At 42.1% G+C, this 22,133-nt stretch overlaps 1 protein-coding gene and 1 pseudogene across 2 annotated transcripts in view; one reads left to right on the top strand and one right to left on the bottom strand.

The window, feature by feature from the left end:
• Positions 1 to 12,099: 12,099 nt before the first annotated feature.
• Positions 12,100 to 13,662, top strand: LOC100738904 (protein NDRG3-like; annotated as a pseudogene). The gene is made up of 2 exons (XR_014831128.1): positions 12,100 to 12,198; positions 12,567 to 13,662. The product of XR_014831128.1 is annotated as a protein NDRG3-like (transcript).
• A 1,551-nt stretch (positions 13,663 to 15,213) lies between these two features.
• The window catches only part of TARS1 (threonyl-tRNA synthetase 1), a 27,973-nt gene continuing 21,053 nt past the window's right edge, over positions 15,214 to 22,133 (bottom strand). Inside the window, exons 12-19 of the mRNA XM_021076644.2 lie at positions 20,941 to 21,103; positions 20,705 to 20,842; positions 20,270 to 20,347; positions 20,041 to 20,141; positions 19,836 to 19,940; positions 17,748 to 17,820; positions 16,168 to 16,282; positions 15,214 to 15,752 (exon numbers count right to left, since the gene is read on the bottom strand). Coding sequence (XP_020932303.2) covers positions 15,604 to 15,752; positions 16,168 to 16,282; positions 17,748 to 17,820; positions 19,836 to 19,940; positions 20,041 to 20,141; positions 20,270 to 20,347; positions 20,705 to 20,842; positions 20,941 to 21,103 — 922 coding nt within the window. The 3' untranslated portion in view covers positions 15,214 to 15,603. The remainder of the gene's footprint in view (positions 15,753 to 16,167; positions 16,283 to 17,747; positions 17,821 to 19,835; positions 19,941 to 20,040; positions 20,142 to 20,269; positions 20,348 to 20,704; positions 20,843 to 20,940; positions 21,104 to 22,133) is intronic.

Raw genomic sequence — 22,133 nt, 5'->3', positions numbered from 1 at the left:
TCTCATCTCCACCTCCCCTCACCTCCCACGGACCTCTCCTCACCTCACTGTGCTCTGCTTCCTGTTCTGGGCCACCACCTCCACCCTACATGGATGCCCTCTTCACCCTGCTCAGACTCGCACCCTGCAGGGCCTGCCATTCATTCACCCACACAGGTGTCTCCCTCAGCCCAGGTAGGCTCTGACGCCCTGCTCTGGTCCTACTCCTTCCCCCACAATAGGGCCTATTTTGCTCAGTCCTGCCTAGTGATATTTGGACAAAATTATTCAGGAAAAAAAGGAAGAAAGGAAGGGAGAGAAGGCTTACCCAAATGCTGCTGTGTGGGGTTCCGTGTTCTTTCTGATTCCGTCCAGAGCATACCTAGAATTAGTTCTTTCCTGTTCTGAGGTTGGGCCCTAGAAGGGTCCCTTCCCTATCCTTACTCATGCCCTTTGCTCTGTTTCATAGCTACCACCTGCACCACTAACGTAACAGCCACCACACAGCTGAGCTCACTGCTGGCAAGTCTAGTGTGTGCCTACCTCTTACCTGCCATGTGCCATCTGGGGTTTCCATTTCTGCAGGGTTTTGAAATGGTATATCTTGCAGAGGCTGATATAGCTGGAGGCTGAAAAGGCTCTATTTAAACCCAAATCAGGGCTTGGGGGAAGAATGAATCTTGAGGGTTTTCAGAGCCTATGACCTGCCTCTGGGAAGAGAAGGGTTACTTCCAAAGGTCCCACACCTGAGAGGGCGTAACTAGAAGGGCTCAGGAGGAAACCCCAGGCCGGGTCTTATCCCAGCTAAGGAGAGGCTCCTCTGGCTCGCTCAGGGCAACTCAGTGGCTCTCACCTGAGCTTTGTTGCCAGCAAGTGAGCTCAGAGCCATGTGCCAAGGCTCCCTGAGAACCAGGCATGAGTTTATCCATCCCCACTGGAGGCTGCTCACAGTTTTCAGGGCATGATCTTGGGCAAGCCAACCTCTTTGACATTTCAGGGTTTGGCTTTTGTTTGTTTGTTTGTTTTTTTCTTCTGATTTTCAGGGCTGCACCCTTGACATATGGAAGTTCCCAGGCTGCGGGGGTGCAGGGTGGGGGGGGGGGTTGAATCAGAGCTATAGCTGCCGGCCTCTGCCACAGCCACAGCAACTCGGGATCCAAGCTGTGTCTGCGACTTAAAACACGGCTCTCGGCAGCACCAGATCCTTAAGCCACTGAGTGAGGCCAGGAATCGAACCCTCATCTTCATATATACTAGTCGGTTGATTAACTGCTGAGCCACGAAGGGAACTCCTGACATTTCATGTTTAAATGGAGCTGATAACAATAAGGCCTTCCTCATAGGGTTGCTATAAGGAATAAGCAAAAGTATTCAAGTCCTCAAGCCCTGTGTAAAAGTTGGTCACTGCCCTGGGGAGGCACAGCCCACAAGTGAAAAAAGATGGTGAACAGCTGGCCGTGGAAGAGAGGGCTCCATGGGCTTCACAGGTCACTACAGTGTCTCTGCAGGTACAGCCAACACAGGGGCACAGCCCTGGAATTTCAGTCCACATAGTGCAGCAGTTTGATCATCCCAACTTGTCTGCATTCTTCATGAGCCCGAGACGCACTCAATAGGATTTCTTTTTTTTTTTTTTTTCCTTTTTAGGGCCGCACCCATGGCATATGGAAGTTCCCAAGCTAGGGGATGGAGCTATAGCTGCTGGTCTATACCACAGCCACAGCAACACCAGATCTGAGCCGCATCAGTGATCTACACCACAGCTCACAGCAATGCCAGATCCTTAACCCACTGAGCGAGGCCAAGGATCAAACCTGCAACCTCATGGTTCCCAGTTGGATTCGTTTCTGCTGTGCCACGATGGGAACTCCCGATAGAACTTCTTACACAGTTCAGCTATCCTCCTGGTGATTATGACAGAGGATAACCACGTGGGGAGCTGGGGCAGTCCAAGCAGTTTAAAGGGTGGTCCCTGCGACAGCGCCCACTGGGGTGAGGGCCCAGTGTGCAGACCTCACCCCAGAGAGTCAGAGGCCTTGCAGACCTCAAAAACTTCAAGATTTTTCTGATGCACATTACGTTTAGGAAATACTGGCTTCAGAAGCTTAGCTAATGGGAAAATTGGATGGACTATTTTCCCTTGAAGGAGGATGACTTCTACATTTCAAAAAATAATTGCCAATCAGAGGCTAAAGCCCAGCAGGTGGGGAACAAGCCCTATTTCCAGTTCTGCTATCAAAGGCAATGATTTAGAAGCTTAGGTAAGAAGCTGTGCCCTGATTGTGAAAATTGGCTTAGAAAAAATGTGGGCTAATGACTCATAGGAAATGTTAGACATGAGAAATCCAAATATACAGAGAAAAGTAAAGCACTGTCACTTCAGAATCGGCGGACTCCTGTGCAAGTAGCAGCTGTTACTCCAAATCAACAGAGACTAGAATAAATAATAGAGTATAAATGAGACCCTGCTGTATTAATTAATAAACTTTAAACTTTTAAACTCGCTTGCTCCCTCATGATACCCCTATTTTCCACATAAAGCCGTAGTTCTTAAGCTTTGGTATATGGAAGGAATCACTTAAGGAACTTGTGAAACTATACAGATCTTCCTTGACCATGGGGTTACATCCCAATAAACCTATTGTAAGTTGAAAATATCATAAGTTGAAAATTCCTTTCATACACCTAACCTACCAAAAATAACTTAGCTCAGCCTACCTTAAAGGTGCTCAGAACACATACATTAGCCTACAATTGGGCAAAACCATCAAACACAAAGCCTATTTTTATTTTATTGCTCTTTAGGGCTGCATTTGAGGCATATGGAAGTTCCCAGGCTAGGGGTCGAATCAGAGCTATAGCTGCGGGCCTATGCCACAGCCACAGGAATTCGGAATCCAAGCCATGTCTGTGACCGACACCACAGCTCACAGCAACGTGGGATCCTGAACCCACTGAGCGAGGCCAGGGATCGAACCCGCATCCTTATGGATACTGGTCAGGCTCGTTACTGCTCAGCCACAACAGGAACTTCCACAAAGGGTATTTTATAATACAGTGTTGACTATCTCATGTAACTTATTGAATACTGTCCTGAAAGTGAGAATAGACCGTTGTAAGCGTAGTTGTTTGCCTGTGTGATCACGTGGTGATGCCGTGGCTGCCCGGCATCAGGAGAGAGGATCTTGTGGGATATCTCGCTGGTCCCAGAAAGGATCAACATTCCAAATTCAAAATGCTGTTTCTACTGAATGTATATTGCTTTCACACCATTAGAACTATCAGGTATTCCAGACTATATTTTCCAGATATCAATTCAATAAGGCAGGGAGTAGCCAAAGATTTTAACAAGGATCCTGGCTGATTTTGAAATGTGTTAGAAGGGCCAACCTTTGGAAAACAAACAATAAAGAACTGACTGAGCCCTCTGCGCGACTACTCTTTTGCCACCCCAAACTCTCTTTAGGATAGCTTATTCAACACACCTTTCCACAGAGCTGCACATTGAATTAATATTCAGTGACTCATTTAACGTATCATTTTCCAGAGCTGTGAACACAGGAACAACTTTCACTTCCCAGAATTGATTTTTTAAAATAACTATTATGAAAAGAACTGTGATGGAAAATTAACATAGGGTGGTTCTCTGGGCCCATGATCTCTGGGAACTCACACGCAAACCAAATGTATTAATGATGCATTGCATCTTGGTTTCTTGGATTTCTGCCTAAAGGATGATAAAATCACAGGTGACACAGACATTTGCTATACTTTTTGGAAACCCGGTATTTTTGAGTTCTGTTTCTACATCTGGGCAATTACGCCCTCGTGTATGTTATTACCTTCCAGAGGCAAAGCCTTCCACCAACCTCCCTTGAAACTCAAGCCTAAGGAGCAAGATTTTCCCTGGGAAGAAGGAGGCAGGCACCCCAAGAATCCAGCTGATCAAGAGAGGAGAATGGATGATGGCAGAGAGATGCCCAGCTTTACTAGGCAGCCCTGGTGGAGATGCGAGGGCAGAGCCCTTCCCAGAGCAGGAGCAGTGAGCTGCCTGTGTGCTATCGGGAAGCTTCTGAAAGGACTCCACCCAGATTCTGTCTGGCACTGCCCTCTGGGGCTGTTCCTTCTTACAGTTTCCATGTCGGACCCCAATCCCCTCCCAGAGGTTCTGTGAAGCACCTAGTATCTTTTAATGAACTCCTCTCCACTTGAACTAGAGCCAGTGCTGTTGTTTTCTACTAAGAATCTTTTCTTTTCTTCTCTTCCTTTTTGGCCTCCCCGCAGCATATGGAGTTCCCAGGCCGTGATCACATCCAAACCACAGTTTCGATCTAAGCCGCAGGTGTGGCAATGCCAGACCCTTTAACTCATCATGCCTGGCCAGGGGTTGAACCTGAGTCCCAGCGCCCCAGAGACACCACCTATCCTATTGTGCCACAGTGGGAACTCCTCTACTAAGACTCTTGAGAGAGGACAGTAATGGTCCATCCTGCCATCTACAAATATTTAATCTTTAACTGAAATATCATATCGACTTTGCTGAGTTTTTTTTTTTAAACACAAGCATATTGGTAGTAAAAAGTATTCCTTCTGTATGTTTAACATAAAACTCAATTCCACCTCATTTTAATGCAGGAAATGAAACTGAAGCCCACAGAGGGGAAGGGATTGGACCACTTCTAGTTGGAATTTGGAGCCCAGATCCCTAGCCTTGCCCTTCAGTGGCTACCCTCTGCCCATGTCCAGCTTACATATTGCCCAGGATCAGCCACAGATGGAGATTTTATCACATACATGCCGTTTCTCCCATCAGTGCATGAGCAGGTGCTGAGACTTGGTGTACTGAATGTATTCATTCCAGATCACATAAACCAGGACCTTGGGCCTGTGTTTATACAGCCAATTGCAGACAATTAAGGTTCCAAGCAGCAGACACTTTTGAAAACTGTGGCTACAGAAAAAAATCAGCATCCTACTTATATTTCAGAGAACAGACCTAGGCTGAAGCTTTGATCTTTGCAGCCAAAATCCACATGTGGGCATTCTCTCTTACCTATGTGGGCATTCTCAGGGGCCAGACTATCTCAGAATAGGAATAGGAACCAAACAGTTGCTAGGAAGGGATGTTAATTCTCTGCTCCTATTTAGATTCAGCCCCCAGGTCCCTCTCCTCAGCTGTCTTCACTCCCCACTCCCCGACTAAGGGGACAAGTTATCTAGTAGGTGAAAGAGCCACTTGTGTCCATCACTTTGTGAACCAACTAGTCAAGGAAGCAAGTATCCTCTGCCTCGTGTTTTATCAAGAGAGAAGTGTTCTGAAGCTGTGTGAAAGAATTTGCTTCTGTCTTTGTACAGAAGGGGCAATGAGCTAAGGTTATTTTAGCTGATTTTATCTCAACCTTGTCAAATGTATGTCCACTTGCATAAGGAGGGCAAGATCGCCCTCTGCTGCCTACAGGTAAAATAGCCATGCATATTCATAGAGCACGCTTTCTGGATGTAAATCCATTACACTAGCAGCCAGAAGAGAGGCCCCTTTGATTAAAGAAGTTCCGGCATTATTGGAGATTCATAATGAACTTTGAGATATTGAAAACTCCAAGAAGTCATACCTTGAAGAAACTGGCTTACCCCAGTCTCTCCCAGGTTGATTATCTTCAAGAGCATATAGAAAGCACATGACTTCATATTTTCAAAGTCAACATATAAATGTCACTTCACAGAGGCCATTGTGAATCTAAATACAAGTATCTATACCTCCTAGGATGGTACAGTCTGTCAGTCATTCTACTCTCAATTCCACAGCAACCCCGTCTCTTACTCTCCACTACTCCCTGCATCCCATCTCCCTCCCAATCCAGTCACCTCTTTCTTGTATTAAATAAAATTCATGTTTTATGGTGAGACAAGACAAATTCAAATATAAAAGTTTTCTCTGCCCCTTGGCCTCCTCTCTCCCTGTATCCACATTAAGCGTCCACCAAACCTCCCCCATCAGCAGGAATACCTGCTCAACCATAAAGAGCAACATTCTTCTAGCAAGCTCCTTAAAAGAGAACATTCCTTCTTGATCTTGAAAGGGGTCATGAGGCACTTAGATCTGGATTCTGTAAACTGTCAATAACACATCACTTAATGTATAACCCTCTGTCTCGAAAAAACTTATACAACTGTGCCTTGCCTTCTAATAGGCAGAACAGTCCTCCGAGCTTTCTGAGATGCTCTTCCTGGATTATAATCCTCCACTTTGGCTCTAATAAAAATTTCCATTTCCTTCTTAGCTACTCTGATTAATTTTTCATTTGCACTTGACACCTCCTATCAATTTCTCCCTCTCATTCTCCAGAGCCCCTCATTTCCTTCACTCCTACATTCGTGATCTGCCCCCCATGACTGCAGACTCTATGTGCTTCTAGCATTCCAATGCATCTTCCTTCACAATATGCTTCAGAACCATAAGTAGCTGATGTCCTCTTCTCTTGCTAGACTATAAACTCCACGAGGGCAGGGATCTTGTCCATCTTGCTCATTGCCTAATATGGCACCAGTTCTAAAGGTGGAGCCCATGGATTTCCCCTGCCCTGAGCACATGAATTCCTTGAGAGAGAGTTGTTAAATGCAATACAGGGCACCTTTGGTCTTTGGCAAGTACCATTTGCATAATGTAGAGGGAGCCGAAGTCAGAACACATAAGGACACAGAATACGGTAAAATTAAAAAGATGGTGCTTTTAGGTTTAGTAGTTGAAGGCAATTAGGGGAGAAGTTGCTAATATAGAGGGATAGCTGTTGGAGCAAAGTACTAGAGCAGATGAGAATAGTGTTATTTTTTACACTACATATGAAATTCATTGACTCCTCATAACATTTCCATGAAAAAGGCATTATCTACATTTTATGGATAAGAAAAGAGACTCATAGAAATTAAAAGAATTTGCCTAAGGTTATACAACTGGTAAGTGACAAAATTAAGATATTAACCCAACTGTCTCTAAAGTGCATACATTTGCCTCTAAGCCTCACTTTCTTCCACAAGACCAAGGGTTCCAGTAGAACAGTTGGCCTTAGAGGAGGAAGACTTCATTCACTGGAAGGAAGGAAGGAAGGAAGGAAGGAAGGAAGCATCTGCCTAGGTTTCTAAATTTTTTTTTTTTTTTTTTTGGTCTTTTTTGGCATTTCTTGGGCCGCTCCCACGGCATATGGAGGTTCCCAGGCTAGGGGTCGAATCGGAGCTGTAGCTGCTGGCCTACGCCACAGCCACAGCAACGCAGGATCCGAGCCGCATCTGCGACCTACACCACAGCTCACGGCAACGCCGGATCCTTAACCCACTGAGCAAGGCCACAGGTCGAACCTGCAACCTCATGCTTCCTAGTCGGATTCATTAACCACTGCGCCATGATGGGAACTCCTAGGTTTCTAAATTTAATGAAGTAGGAAAAAAGTTAGTAGCCTGAAGTGTGACGTGAGATTTGAAAATTATAGTTATGTATTTTCTATAGACTCTAAGAAAAATCTGAAAGAGATGTAGCTGATTTGAAGAAAGTAGTGATAGTTACTGAGAGACTGGGTCAAGAAACTTTACATGGGGATAGACTGTTGTGCAGCTGAGGTTGTAGATCATGAACTGGAAGCAGCAGCAAGAACTTGGATAGGCAATTAGCCAGTCTGACATACCAAATGTCGGTAACCCTAAACCACCACATCTGAAGATGGAAGTGTAAGATGATAGGTAGGCAGTTCCTGGAGAAAGAGAACCAGGCATGGCTTTCTTGACATAAGCGGAGCTATGCTGGCCTAGGTTACTTTGTGATCTAAGCCTGGCCGCAATGCTTGTCCTTGAACAGGTCTCAGGAATTAAAGATCTTCAATGAACAAAAGAATGCAGGAACAAACAACTGTTATCAGGCAAGAGACGTGACAGTGGCAAAGATAATGAATCAGTTGTAAACACTCCCAGCTCTGTTTCAATGATAAAGATTAGCCTGAAGCACTTTCTTGAGTTGTTTTGCAGAACGTAAAGCCCCCCTGGAGCACTCCAACGACCAGATACCTGGAGCCTAAGGAATGATGATGTTGACCATTTCTGACCCTCGTGACTTCAATCAACTAAAGCTTGGACTCTGTCAACCTCTGCCCCCCCACCCACCCCCATTCTATGCTGAATTTTCCTCTGCTCAAGCTCCTTCATGACCATGCATGTACTCTTAGCTTAAAACTCCCCCAATTTTGCTGTTCAGGGAAGACACTGCTTTGGGAAAGATCCCCAGTGTTCTCCTTACTTGCTGCAAGTAATACACCCTTCCTTCTGCAGATCTTTGGCTTGGTTGTGGCTTTTGGCTTGACATCCGCCAAGAGGCGAATCCAGCTTTTATATAAGAAGAGAAATGGGGCATTGGCATATGATGCAGCAAAGACAAGAAAGTTCAAATTTGAATGCCTGCAAAGGGGAGTTCCCATCGTGGTGCAGGGGAAACAGTTCTGACTAGTAACTAGAAGGCCCATTAGGAACAGAGGTAAAGGAGGAAACCATCAAACACAACACAAAAAAAGCATTTCTCAGAACTGCAGATCCCCGATCTCTAGCATGAAAAACCTGCACACCATGATGGAAGTGAAAAGACCTAATGCCATCATGAAATTTCAGAACAATAAGACTAATGAAAAGAGGTCTAAACCTTTCAGAGATGTTTTTGTTTGTGTGTGTGGCAGGTAACACACAAAGCACTAGGAAGAGGAACGGATTCCTCAGAGAAATACTTGAAGGCAGAAGAAAATGAGAGCAATGTCTTCCAAAGTTTGAGAAAAAAATGTATGTTCAACCAAGGATTCTGTACCTAACCCCACACATTCTTCTTCGAAAAGCAGCTGAAAATCCTGTCTACCAACATGAAGCAGGGAACTGAGAGAAAGGAAGATATGGAATCCATGGAAGAGGACCAGATACGGAGGGGAGGTGGGAGCTGACCCAGGTGAGGGCTGCCAGAAGCCAACACTGCAGTGGGATGCTGGAGGTTTCTAGAAGACTCGTCCTGGAAGACAAATGGAGCTCGTGAATTGTCAGATTTGACTTATGGATGGTAATTAGAAGGAATGCAGATGTTAACTAACCCTTACTGTAATAAATCATTTTGCACATTTATAAGTATCAAATCACACACATTGTACATCTTGAACTTACTATATATATATATATACATATATATACACACACATATATATATGGCAATAATACCTCAATAAAGCTGGAGGGAAAACTGACTTTTGGGAAAACTGTAATGAAAGCTATAAAACAGAGCTGTTCAAAGTCTAAGAAAACATTGTAAAAGAAAGAGATAATTATTAAGGCCAAAAAAAAGTTGTACTGAAAAAATGTAATCATAGACTATGATTTGACTTATTAGAGCATAATATTTATGGACGTAGTTACAATAACACCTAATATGGATTTAACAAAAAGTTGAGATATATTAGGATGGAAGTAGGAAATTAAGGGTATGAGTTAAAATCTGCATCTTTTTTGAAACAATAAGACAAAAGAGCGTTCTGAAAGTGATGTATTCATCACTTTTAGAATTTTTAGAATTCTAAAAATTCATATTGGGCGTTGCCTTGGTGGCACAGCAGTTTAAGGATACAGTGTTGTCACTGTTGTGGCTTGGGTCCAATCCCTGGCCCTGAAACTTCCTCATGCCTCAGGTGTGGCCAAAAAAATAAAGGGATGAACTAAGAGTAAAGGTATTTAGAAACAGGAACGAGGCCTACAGCAGCGGGGCTAAAGCCTTGCCTGGGATATCAGATAAGGGTTCAAAATACAAAAGGCTGGTTTCCTTATAGAACTTTTTGCTACTATTTGACTTTTTTTCTTTTTTTTAAGGCAGAGAGGGTAAGGCTAGTCAGAGGAGGCAATGAAAATCTTCTCCTCTCGGTGTGCTTTCTCAGCATCAAGGTTGTTAGATGCAGGACCTCAAAATCCAGAACTACAGAATGAGGACATTTTCACGCCATCTCCTGGGGACTTATATGCCTACTGCAGTTTGAGAACACTGTCTAGCAGTCACTGTGCAGGGGCTTGAAGTGAGGCAGGTGTCTGTGGATGCGGTAAAGGTGAGGGGGTGAAGCAAGGGGATGCATAAAGTCATTGGGGTTCAGGTGTGACCTCAGCCCACCATTCTGGGACTTTGCCCTCTCACTTGCCTTAACCTTAACTTGCTTAAGTTGCCTTAACCTGCCTGCTCCGTACTCCTGACCTTGTCTCACAGGTTTTGGTTTAGCCAGATTTTAGTTCTGATGCCTATTTTACACATTTTGGTACCCACTTTATTTTTGGTGCCTATTTTACTTCACCAAATCTGCCTTTGCAGATATCATTGTTGACACCTGCTGTCATTGTTCTCACATCGTTCCTGTCTAGTTTATTACCAAGATCATATAGTTCTTAAAGACTAGGTGTTCAATAAAGTCTTAGTGATTTGGTTCCGCCGATTCTTCAAGATACATGCCCAGAAGAGATCGGAGGGGTACAATAATAAACAGAAGTCTGCTCTCCAGGAAAGAGAAGGAAAAGAAAACCTACCAGACTAGACAGAAGAGCTTTGATGGGAAAAGAGGGTGGACCCCTAATGCTTCCACTGCAGTGAGGATTCAACTGAGCTGTCAGTTACAAAGAGGAGCCTTTGATTTCTGGTCCTGCCTACAGATGTCTTGCTTATACTTTTATATCTTAAGTTTTGTAGGATTCACAAAGCTTCTTTAAATATTTCAAGAAAATTATCGACATATTGGATAGGTCGTTTGTTGCTTTAAATGTAAAATAGATACTGAAATAAATTCTAGCTAAATCATAGTTGGTTTTTGGACATTATAATGAAAATGACTTAAAAGAGTTCTGCAATAGTTTTTTTTTTTTTAACTGAAGACAAATCCAAACTCAGATACTTTTAAAGAAAAGTCAAATACACTGTTTTAAAATGAATCAGAAATTTTGATGTCATGACTTGAGAATGCAAAGTTCTTATTCAAATATAAAATTACTTTCCCTCAAGATAAGTATAAAGTTAATTACAAACCTGTCAAAGGCTGTCTTAAGACAGTCACAGTAAGGCTTAATTATGAAGTTTAGAAAAAAAGATCCCTGTGATTAAAGATTTTATCTCTTTTATTAAAGCAAGGATTAATCTATGCAAATTGGCTTTGCTTTGAAGTGACCCTAGCAAACAAGCTCCTGGAGCTATTGGCGAACTGACAAGATGTTGCCTCTTCAAAAAAAGTAAGAGGAGTTCCCGTCATGGTTCAGCGGTTAATGAATCTGACTAGGAACCATGAGGTTGCAGGTTCGATCCCTGGCCTTGCTCAGTGGGTTAAGGATCTGGTGTTGCCGTGAGCTGTGGTGTAGGTTGTAGACGCGGCTCGGATCCCGCATTGCTGTGGTTCTGGCGTAGGCCGCGGCTACAGCTCTGATTCGATCCCTAGCCTGGGAACATCCATATGCCACAGGAGCGACCCTAGAAATGGCAAAAAGACAAGAAAAAAAAAAAAAAAAGAAAGAAAGAAAAAAGAGGAATTAATATGTATCCACATAAAAAATTTCTAATTTTGCAATTCTCTTAAAAAAATTCAATGGTTAAGGAAAAAAATCATAAATTATCCCTTATGAGAGAATAGGGAATTTATATAAGGGATTATGTAGCCCAGAACAGTCTACCATAAATATGTATTTTTCTTTTTTAATTGAAGTACAGTTGATGTACAATACTTTATGTTACAAGTATACAGGGTAGTGTTTCAGTTTTTAAAGGTTTACTCCATTTATATTTATTACAGAATATTAGCTATATTTTACAATGTATCAATTTGCACCCCTTCATCCCCTCCCCCATCTTGCCCTTCCACTCTCCCCTCTCCCCACTGGTAACCACTAATTTGTTCTGTGTATCTGTGAAATATATATTTAAGACTCATCCTTCTTCCTAACACTTTGTGCAAATCTACTCTAAATTATCTTCATGGTTGGCTTTGTTTTCAAAGATGGGTACCTGCAGAGCCTCTCCCGCCCAACTTGCACTGCCGGGGCTGCTGCACTGACAGCAGCTGCTGGAGCCTCAGAGTTACTGATTCATTTGTCCTCATGGATGAATTTCAGGATGTTCAACTCACAGAGATCAAACTACTTCTAAATGATAAGAATGGTACACGAAACTTCCAGGACTTTGACTGTCAGGTTGAACCAGTTGAACTGGATTGCTGTTAATATTTGATATAATTGGAGTTCCCGTCGTGGCGCAGTGGTTAACGAATCCAACTAGGAACCATGAGGTTGTGGGTTCAGTCCCTGCCCTTGCTCAGTGGGTTAAGGATCCGGCGTTGCCGTGAGCTGTGGTGTAGGTCACAGATGAGGCTCAGATCCCGTGTTGCTGTGGCTGTGGCGCAGGCCGGCAGCTACAGCTCCGATTCAACCCCTAGCCTGAGAACCTCCATATGCCGCGGGAGCGGCCCAAAGAAATAGCGAAAAGACAAAAACAAAAACAAAATTTGATATAATTTACTTAGAAGGAGATCATTTGAGAAAGGGTGAGAATAAAATCCAAGGAACATGATATAGAAACAACTCATGGATGGTCCATGTCACTATAAGAGGCTTACCAAAGGGAAACAGACCATTTATTGGATATACCATACATTGGCCTCAATCATAAATCCTGTTTCAATGCATTCTTTAACTTTGAGGATATGCAAGAAATCACCCAGCACTTTGCTGTCTGTCATGTGGATGCCCCAGACCAGAAGGAAGGTGCACCCTCTTTCCCAACTGGGTACCAGTACCCCACAATGGATGAGCGGGCCCAAATGCTACCTTCTGTTCTCACCCACTTAAATTCCAAAAGCATCACTGGGGTTGGAGTTGGAGCTTACATCCTCAGCAGATTTGCTCTCAATCACCCAAAGCTTGTGGAAGGTCTCGTGCTCGTTAATGTTGACCCTTGTGCTAAAGGCTGGATTGACTGGGCAGCTTCCAAACTCTCAGGATTGACAACCAATGTTGTGGACATTATTTTGGCTCATCACTTTGGGCAAGAAGAATTGCAAGCCAACCTGAACCTGATTCAAACCTACAGACTGCATATTGCCCAAGATATCAACCAAGAAAACCTATAGCTCTTTCTGAGTTCTTATAACAGATACAAAGACTTGGAGATTGAAGACCCTCCTGGGACAAAATGGTAACAAATCAAAAACATTAAACTGTTCTACTTTATTGGTGGTAGGTGACAATTCACCTGGAGTTGAGGCTGTGGTTGAATGCAGTTCTCACCTGGATCCTGTAAATACAACCTTGCTAAAGACGGCAGACTGTGGTGGACTACCCCAAGTAGTTCAGCCCAGGGAAGCTCACCGAGGCCTTTAAGTACTTTTTGCAGGGAGTGGGCTACATCCCATCTGCCAGCATGACCTGGCTCACCTGATCACAAACCCACTCAACCACGAGCAGCATCGGCTCTGGAGAAAGTGCCTTCAGTCCATCTGTCAGCAGCAATCAGTTAGATGGAACTCAAGAAACTTCTGAGTCCCCTGATGTTCTAGACAGACACCAGACCATGGAGGTGTCCTGCTAAGCAGATGTTCCTCCACTGGACCATGCAAGTCCATCCTCCTTCAAATGACCACTCCATAATATAACATTTCCTCCAGCCAACTGGAATGTATCTTTAACTCCTCCATGGCCACTGACTCTCTCTGATATCCTGGATTTATCATCCCCTCTGCCTGGCCACCCCCCTTTTTGTATGTACCAAGAACCACTTCCATGCCATCACTGTAACATTCCACATCTTTAGCTGATCAGATGGCCGTATCTTCTCTGGCCAGCTTTTCCCTGTGCTTTCCCAACTACGTTCTTTGATCCTGACGTATGTGTATGAGCATGCGTGTCTGTGTTAGTGTGTACATGCTTTCTTGTAGAGCAAAAAAAGGGGGGGGGGACCTCATCTTTTGCATCTTCAGTGCTGTTTTTAGGGGAAACATGTAGAACAGATTTCTAGGTTAGGTAGGCCACTCCATTCTCTTCTCAATTCCAAATTGGTCAACAAGATGTGCAAAGCAACTTCAGGAGAAGGCAGCTCTGAGGAACATGGAAGATCGTAATTGCTGTTTTGACTGTTGACTGATTGTGACCGATAGAAGGGAGCCTGTTACCTAGAGAAAGAAGCAGGCTGGATGTCCAGCCACCTTCTCCCGTTTGCATGAATTCACACATGCTGTCCTACAGATAAAAGGGAGGGAGATGTTCCCCTAGAAGCCCATGAATGATGGGGTTCTGACGCACCCTGGAGTTCTTCCCAAGGAGTGAAGTGTGACCTGATTGGATTGTCTTAGCAAAGAAAGGTGGAAAAAAATTCCAGGTCTCTGTTCTGTCAGAGTAAAACGGATGTTTCTGCAGTGTCTGACACCACATACCACACATCTGCAAGAAGCATCTCCCAGGAGAAACTCTCCAGTCAATCGCCCAAAAAGGGAGTGGTGTGGCCTGAAAATTATGTATGATAAGAAAATGGCTGGAGAGTGAGGGACCGACATTAACACAATTTGATACTATTAAGTATAGCCTTGATTTCAGCAGACTTAATAGAGGCTATATGAAATTCAGACAGAACCCAGTTCTCAGAAAGTTAATCCTGTAAACTCCTTTTTGGGAGAGGAGAAGGGCCATGTGTAAGTGCAGCCTGCCCAGGTGAAATTGTTTAGTCACTGCTATTTGAGGGGGTCACAGCCGCCCAGCGAGGGTCACCAGGAGGAGGGTGAAAGCAGCTGCCACACAGCAAGGGCCCAGCTTTGAGGGCATCAGGATGTCAGCTCAGGGTTACAGAGTCCAATCTTAAGAAGGAGCTTTTCAGGCGTAGCATTCGCTTTCTGCTGAGACAGGAAATGTGTCCCTCTGCCGGAGTACGACTTCTTACGACAATGAAATAAAGCTGTATATGTCTCATTGTTAAAAAAATAAATAAAATAAAAGATGTGTATCTACAAAAAAGTTAAATGACATTCCTACAAGATGTCATCCTATGACTGCGAAGCAGGTGCCTGGTTCGTACCCCAGTTTGAGAACAGCATACACTCTAGATTTTACCCCTCCACCCAACTTACATCATCTGTGTTATAAAACACAAAAGATACATATTGAATAACACAATTTGTTTCAGGTAGGTCTGTATAGACCCAAGGGATAGAGCAGGTGAAATCAGTGATTAAAATTTTTATTTTTACATTATAACCCAATTCTAATCTTTCTTGTATGTTAATCAAATTTGAAAAAATTTTATTTCAGCTGCATTAAATTTATAAGAACATTCTTCCCCATTACTTTAGAGCATGCCTCATGGTTTATTTCCAGTACCTAGAAACTTAATGAATAAAATCATTTTACTGTGTCACTTTTAATTACCTCCTTCAAATATATATTGTCTAAAATCTGTCTAGGTCAAAAAAAGGTTGATCCTGCAGTCATCTCTGCAGACTCTGCCAAACTATTCCAAAGTCATTATACACTGATGTTTTCCAGAGCACAAAGTTATTGTTATGGAAACATATTCATCTTTTTCCACGGAGCCAATCTGGGCCAAGGTGTTCCTTAAAATTCTTCTTCTGCCTGTTTGCTGCGGGACTGCCTGAGCTGCTCCAGCCGCCCGACGGTTTCAGAAATAGTGCGTTCTCCATGCACCTTATTATCTCTGGTGCGGATATTCACAGTGCCGCTGCTTTTCTCTTTCTCACCAACAACTAAACCAAAAACCACAGAGCTCTGTTGTGTGAAAGGATTCTTATCGAACATTCAAACAGAAACCCATTCTTTAGCCTCTGCTTCATCAAAACATACAGGTGACCAAATCTATTCACTGAAAAACAAAACAACAAAAAACCCCAACCCACCCTTTCGCCATGACTAAAACTGCTGTGCTTACTGAGTCGCCTAATTCAGCCAATTAGAAGATTTACAGACAACCTTTCAAGATTATTCTTTTTCAAACCAAAATAATGCATTATTACAGCAAAAGAACGAACATGTAGTTTGAGAAGGTCTAGAATCAGGTCTAGAAGGAACTACTGATGACCACAATTCTCTCAAGCATAAGTCTCAAGATTTCAAGTTTCCCTAAGGTTTGGCAGATTTCCTTTGGTGAGTTTCCTTTCTTACCTAGGATGAAGTTGTACTGTGCTAACTGTGCATTTCTAATCTTCTTGTTTAATGTACAGCCTGGATCCAGATCGATGTCCACCATGAATTTAGCATCGTGGAATTGCTGCTGTACCTGTTTAGACAGAGACAGGATTTTTCAGATCTAATATGAGAATTATATTTTGATCTTAAATGCTTTTACTTAACATGCAATTTGGAAAGTCATGCAAACTTTAAAAAGGGATGGTAACAGGTACAGTGAAGCATATATTAATTTGTGACTTGGAACTACAAAACGATTTATTTTGCTCTTGAGAGATAAAATGTGAATAAACTAGAAACTAGACTAAATTTTCCATCTACCTGACAACCAATTACCACTCGTATGACAAAAAGATCTGAAAAAACTGCTTTTATTTCACTCATAGGTTGTTATGCATTAGTGATCATTAACCAATGACCTGCTGGGATTTTATAAGTACGCAAATTTCACAGGGGTTCTTATTTGTTTATTAGGAGGCCAGGATAAGACTACTCTCTCAATTGTAACCTATGTTAACAAACAAAGCACTTGTGTTTTTTCCTTAACATGAGCCCTGGGGAATGTGACTGGAGCTATTCCGCAGCTGGGGAAGTAGCCTAGCACCTGCAGGCTGTTTACAACCTGTGGTGTTTAGGCCTTAAGTATCAACAGCAGTGCCCACCCCCCTGCACTCAACCTAACCAAAAATCCACCCCACCCTCAGAAGAAAAAACAGAAAGTCAGTCCTATTATCTCCAGTTGAGAAATGAGTTAAGACAGACCTTTTTCCTATTGCATCAGCTTTCATAATCGTAATACGATTAAACACAATCCATCAACCATGGACTGAATAACTGAATTCTCATCATTTCTAACTAAAACTACCCTGTGCAGTAATAGGAATACAGAACACCATGAATGGTTTGCTTATCAGCTGTTTAATGTTCACTTATTTCTTTTTGTTTGTTTTTTTGTCTTTTTAGGGCCGCACCCGTGGCACATGGAGGTTCCCAGGTCGGGGGTTGAATCGGAGCTGTTGCTGCCGGCCTACTCCAGAGTCACAGCGACGCCAGATCAGAGCGGCGTCTGCGATCTACACCACAGCTCACGGCAACACCGGATCCTCAACCCACTGAGCGAGGATCGAACCTGCAACCTCATGGTTCATTTCCACAGTGTCACAACGGGAACTCCATGTTCACTTATTTCCTAAAGAGGCAGTTGAGACCCAAGTGCAATTGATTCTGACAATCTGGAAACATGGTGGTTTTGGCTTAAATTTCATTATACATTTGAATTTACATATCATACTAAGGCATTTGCTATTTGCTAACACTAAACACTAAAATATACATGTGTGTACAAAACACTTTTAAATTAAGTCTTCTGACCATGGAACTATATAAAAATCATTAAAGAGGTAAAATGATCTTCTCAGGCTTACCAGAGACTGATAATAGTAACATTTCTCTATATCACAAGCAGCTTAATTGACCAAGAATAGATACAGCTTATGAGATTTAAAAAGCCAAATGACATTTACTAAATTTAAAGAAAAGTCGTACTTAAAGTTTACCTTTTGGGCATATTCATCACATGTTGGTCCCACTGGAACTACCATTACTTGGCGAGGAGACAGCCAGAAGGGCCTTTAGAAGCAATTAAAAATATTTACTGTGGGTTTGGGCACTTTCCTAAGCAAGGATGGCACATTTCTTAGTCTACTCTTCAGAACCTATTCACAAAACATGCAAGGGCTACATACTGTTTATTTATTTATTTATTTTGCTTTTCAGGGCCACACCGGTTGCATATGGCCCCAGGCTAGGGGTTGAAATGGAGCTATAGCTGCCGGGCTGCTGGCCTACGCCACAACTCAAGGCAACACCGGATCCTTAACCCACTGAGTGAGGTCAGGGATTGAACACATTTCCCCATGGATATTAGCTGAGTTCGTTTCTGCTGAACCACAATGGGAACTCCACAAGGTCCACTTTAAAAAACTCAGCCTTTTTATTTTCAATATCCAGTAAGAACTAAAAGGAGATTGAGGAGCAGAAAACTAACTCTAAACCTGGAAAATCTGTGTAAGGTCTGTCTTGGTAAATAGATGGCAAAACAAACAGGAGGCAGGGACTACACCCCACAATGCAACATTCCAGGTAACAGAATATCATAAACTGGGCTTAACACTGAGAAAGAAACACACTTAGTGTCAAGCTCTTTTACTCAAAAAGTTATTCTGTTCAAGTGATATTATTACTTATTCTTCATGGGGAACAAAGACCAGGCCCTCCAGTTTATCCATTTTGCAGGATTCAACAAATTGCAACCAATAGTAACTGGTGATGGTACGTGGTAAAAATGAGTGTGTTTTTACTACTTACTAAAAGTTGATGGAGTTCCTGTTATGGCTCAGCAGGTAAAGAACCTGACACAGCCTCTGTGAGGATGCGGGTTTGATCCCTGGCCTCAATCAGTGGGTTAAGGATCTGGAGTTGCCTGTGAAGATCACAGATGCAGCTTGGATCCCGTGTTGCTATTGCTATGGTGTAGGCCAGCAATTGTAGTTCTGATTCAACCCGTAGCCAGGGAACCTCCATATGCTACACGTGGGTCCGTAAAAAGAAAAAGAAAAAAAAAAGTTGACTCCCTTTCATGTACTCAGGAGTCAAACCCTCCCCATACTGCAGACATCAGGCCAGCATTTCTCTTGATCAATCACTCCTTTATTTTCAGTTGTTTCCTTACATTAGAGGAAAAGCTAGAGTAGGTACTAAATTCTACCCAAACAGTGGACTTGCCCCCACCTACTACAGATTTGCTAGAGCAATTAGCTGAAGACCCCCTGTTCTCTAGATGGTACATGGAGAATGTTGCCCGTATTTGATTTGATTTTGTGAAATATAACTAAAAAGAGATCAGCTTATTTCATTTACAAGGTAACAAACTCTCCTTAATATCTGAACTCATCAAATTACAAACAAAACTGAAATGACTGCAGTGAGGAATATAAAACAGATTTACAACATTTTGCAGAAATTATGCCACGATATATGGCAGGCTCTACAAAATGGGTGTTTTATAACCATGTGCTGTTTTCAATTGCCCAATGTGAGCCCAGACAAAGCTGCTTAGAAAATAAAACGAAGTCATGTGCTCATATGTGGCTGGCAGGAACATAAGCTCCTAGAAATAAGACACAAAAACATTGCTCAGTTTGGAGTGTGTACTTTCAATTAAATAAAACTTGGCTTCTAAAGGGTCCAAACTATTTGCTTATTATGATCAGCAACACTGAGCAAGGTTCTTGTTTACTCAGACAAAAACAAAGTTTTGTAAATCCCCAAAGTCACCTGAAAAACAACCAAAATAAATAAGCTTCTTAGTGAATAACTGCTAATTAGAAATCATTATGTAATCATTGATTTCAAACAAATCAAGTGCTAAAATAATAATTACTCATAACAAATATTCTTAGAGCCAAAAAGTTTGGGTTTAGATTGTGCTTCCTTTTTAGTGAACACTTGTCATTAGTTAGAAGTGACCAACAAAAACCATTCTTCCTTTCAATCGTAAAACCAAATTAGAAAGTAGGCATTTCTTAGAGTTGCTTTACATGGGCCGATAAGAGCAGAAAAAAAAAAAAAATGACAAAAATTACCATTTGCCTCCATAGTTTTCAGTGAGAATAGCAATCATTCTTTCCACTGATCCCAAGATAGCTCTATGGATAATCACTGGCCTTTTCTTATCATCGCCATCAGGGCTAGAACAAAAATAGAATTTGTTTTACTCCATTTATAGGCATATATGTTCCTGTACATGTCCTTAACGAACAATATTCAGAGCAGAGAGTAGAAACTCACCTCACAAAAGTAAGGTTAAATCTGATGGGCAACTGAAAATCCAACTGGATTGTTGCACACTGGTGGTAGCGACCAATGGCATCTTTAATCTGTATGTCAATCTAAGAAGCAAAGATTGAGTTGTATTAGGGCTGATTTTCTTTCTCTTTTCTTTCTTTTAAACTTATTTTAAAGTAATCTCATCTTCACCCCAAAATGAAAGTCACATTACTCAAACTTCAGTACTGACCTTTGGACCATAGAAAGCTCCATCTCCAGGATTTAACTCCCACTTTTCACCAAACTCATTCAGACTATTTTCCAGTTGCTAAAGATAAAGCAAAACAACTTTTAAATTTTTGTTCACCTACAAACTTATTCCAGCCAAATTTGAGACTTAAAATACCCTAACTGCTTTCATGGGTCACAATTCATTGCTTTATAATTTTGTCTACCTAGACATACTCATAAACAAACTCCTTTAAAAGTTACAGCTTGATGACTGAAAAAACATTCAACCATTTCTAAAATACAAAATCCCAGAGAAAAAAACTAGCTTATACAAACCAAGAAACCCATTTCCAATTTTCTTCAGCTTTCATCTGTTTAAAGAGGCTTGGCTTTCTTACATCATGGAGCTGGCCAATTTCAAATAATATTGAAGCACGCTGAAAACACCACTTACTTTCTCAGCTTGATTCCATACTTCAATATCTCCAAGGAATTTTTCTGGGCGAGTAGACAGGTTCAATTTAAAAGAAAATCCAAATATGCTATATACTGTACGCAGAAAATCCAAACAACCTTTTATTTCATCCTCAATCTTTAAATTAAAAAATAAAAATAAAGGACACAGTGGTTAAATTTTCTTTGATTTTTCTTGATGGTTCTTTCAAAATGTTTTATCCCAGAGTTGCATACCTGCTCCATGGCACAGAATATGTGAGCATCATCCTGCTGGAACCTTCGCACCCGCGTGAGTCCTGTGAGTGCTCCGGACAGCTCATTCCTATGAAGCACCCCAAAATCAGCTATTCGCAGAGGCAATTCTCGCCAGGATCTTGGCCGATGATCAAACATAAGGCTGAGGAAAAAAGTAACATCCACTGATAATTAACCTCATAATAAAACTGCGTCTCTATTATTATAAGAAAGGCTGTCAAAAAAATCTGGTTCTAGTTGTTCATACGAGCAACACTTCTCAAAGTCTGGGCTTTGTACAACAATGCAAGCACTTGCATGAATAAAGCAGCAAATCAATTTTAATACAACCATCCATAAATACATAAATAAACTATATTCCCCTAAGTCTGGAGTCCTAGCCTTGTGTTCAATATTCTATTAATTTGAGAACTGCCTTTGAAGTTCATATTTTAAAGAAAATCTTAGCTATATACAAATCATTTGTAACACTGGAGACCAAAGTCTGTACTTTCGCACTGCTCCCAAAAGTGCTTCCGTTCCATGTTAGTCTAAAGGTGCTTCAGAAACGTGGAAGAATCTGGGAGAACTCAGATGAACCTGAACTGGGTTCCATGACCTACGAGCCAGTTCCCTGGTGGAAACTCCTGTGTCTCACCCACTCTCCCCTCGAGGCCTTGCTACTGGGAGCAGCACCTACAGCCACAGCTCTTCCTGCAGGATGCCCTTCACCCAGCTTTCAAGAATACACAGTGAGCTGCCTCAAGCAAGGCAAACTTTTCCAAGGATGTGAATTCATTAGGAGGTTATCATACACGTTTCTTAAAAAAAATTATATATGTATCTGCTCTGCCCCACATTCAGTCTCCCTTGTTCTGTATTCGCCTGTTCACTGTTATTATCCCAGTGCCGTTCTTGAATGACCTCAGATCTGAGGATCTAGCTGGGCACAGAGGACCTTACCAGACCACAGTGATGATGCATTTAAATACTGTTCTGAATGGATTAGCAGTGAGATCCTGCTGTGCAGCACTGGGAACTATGTCTAGTCACTTACGATGGAGCATGATAGTGTGAGAAAAAATAAATATTGGGGAAATAACAATAATAAATACTCTTCTGATTATATAATTTGTTTTTAACAAAATACTTTAAAGGAGGGAGAAACAATCTAGGACTGATGGCAAGAAAAT

The sequence above is a fragment of the Sus scrofa genome, chromosome 16 (assembly GCF_054392235.1).
Source record: "Sus scrofa isolate SSC_HxYL_T2T_F1_AM1 chromosome 16, Sscrofa_HxYL_maternal_Yorkshire_Landrace_v2.0, whole genome shotgun sequence".
NCBI classification, from domain to species: Eukaryota; Metazoa; Chordata; class Mammalia; order Artiodactyla; family Suidae; genus Sus; species Sus scrofa.
The sequence above is the reverse complement of the archived record's forward strand: the minus strand, read 5'-3'. Positions and strand labels throughout refer to the sequence as shown.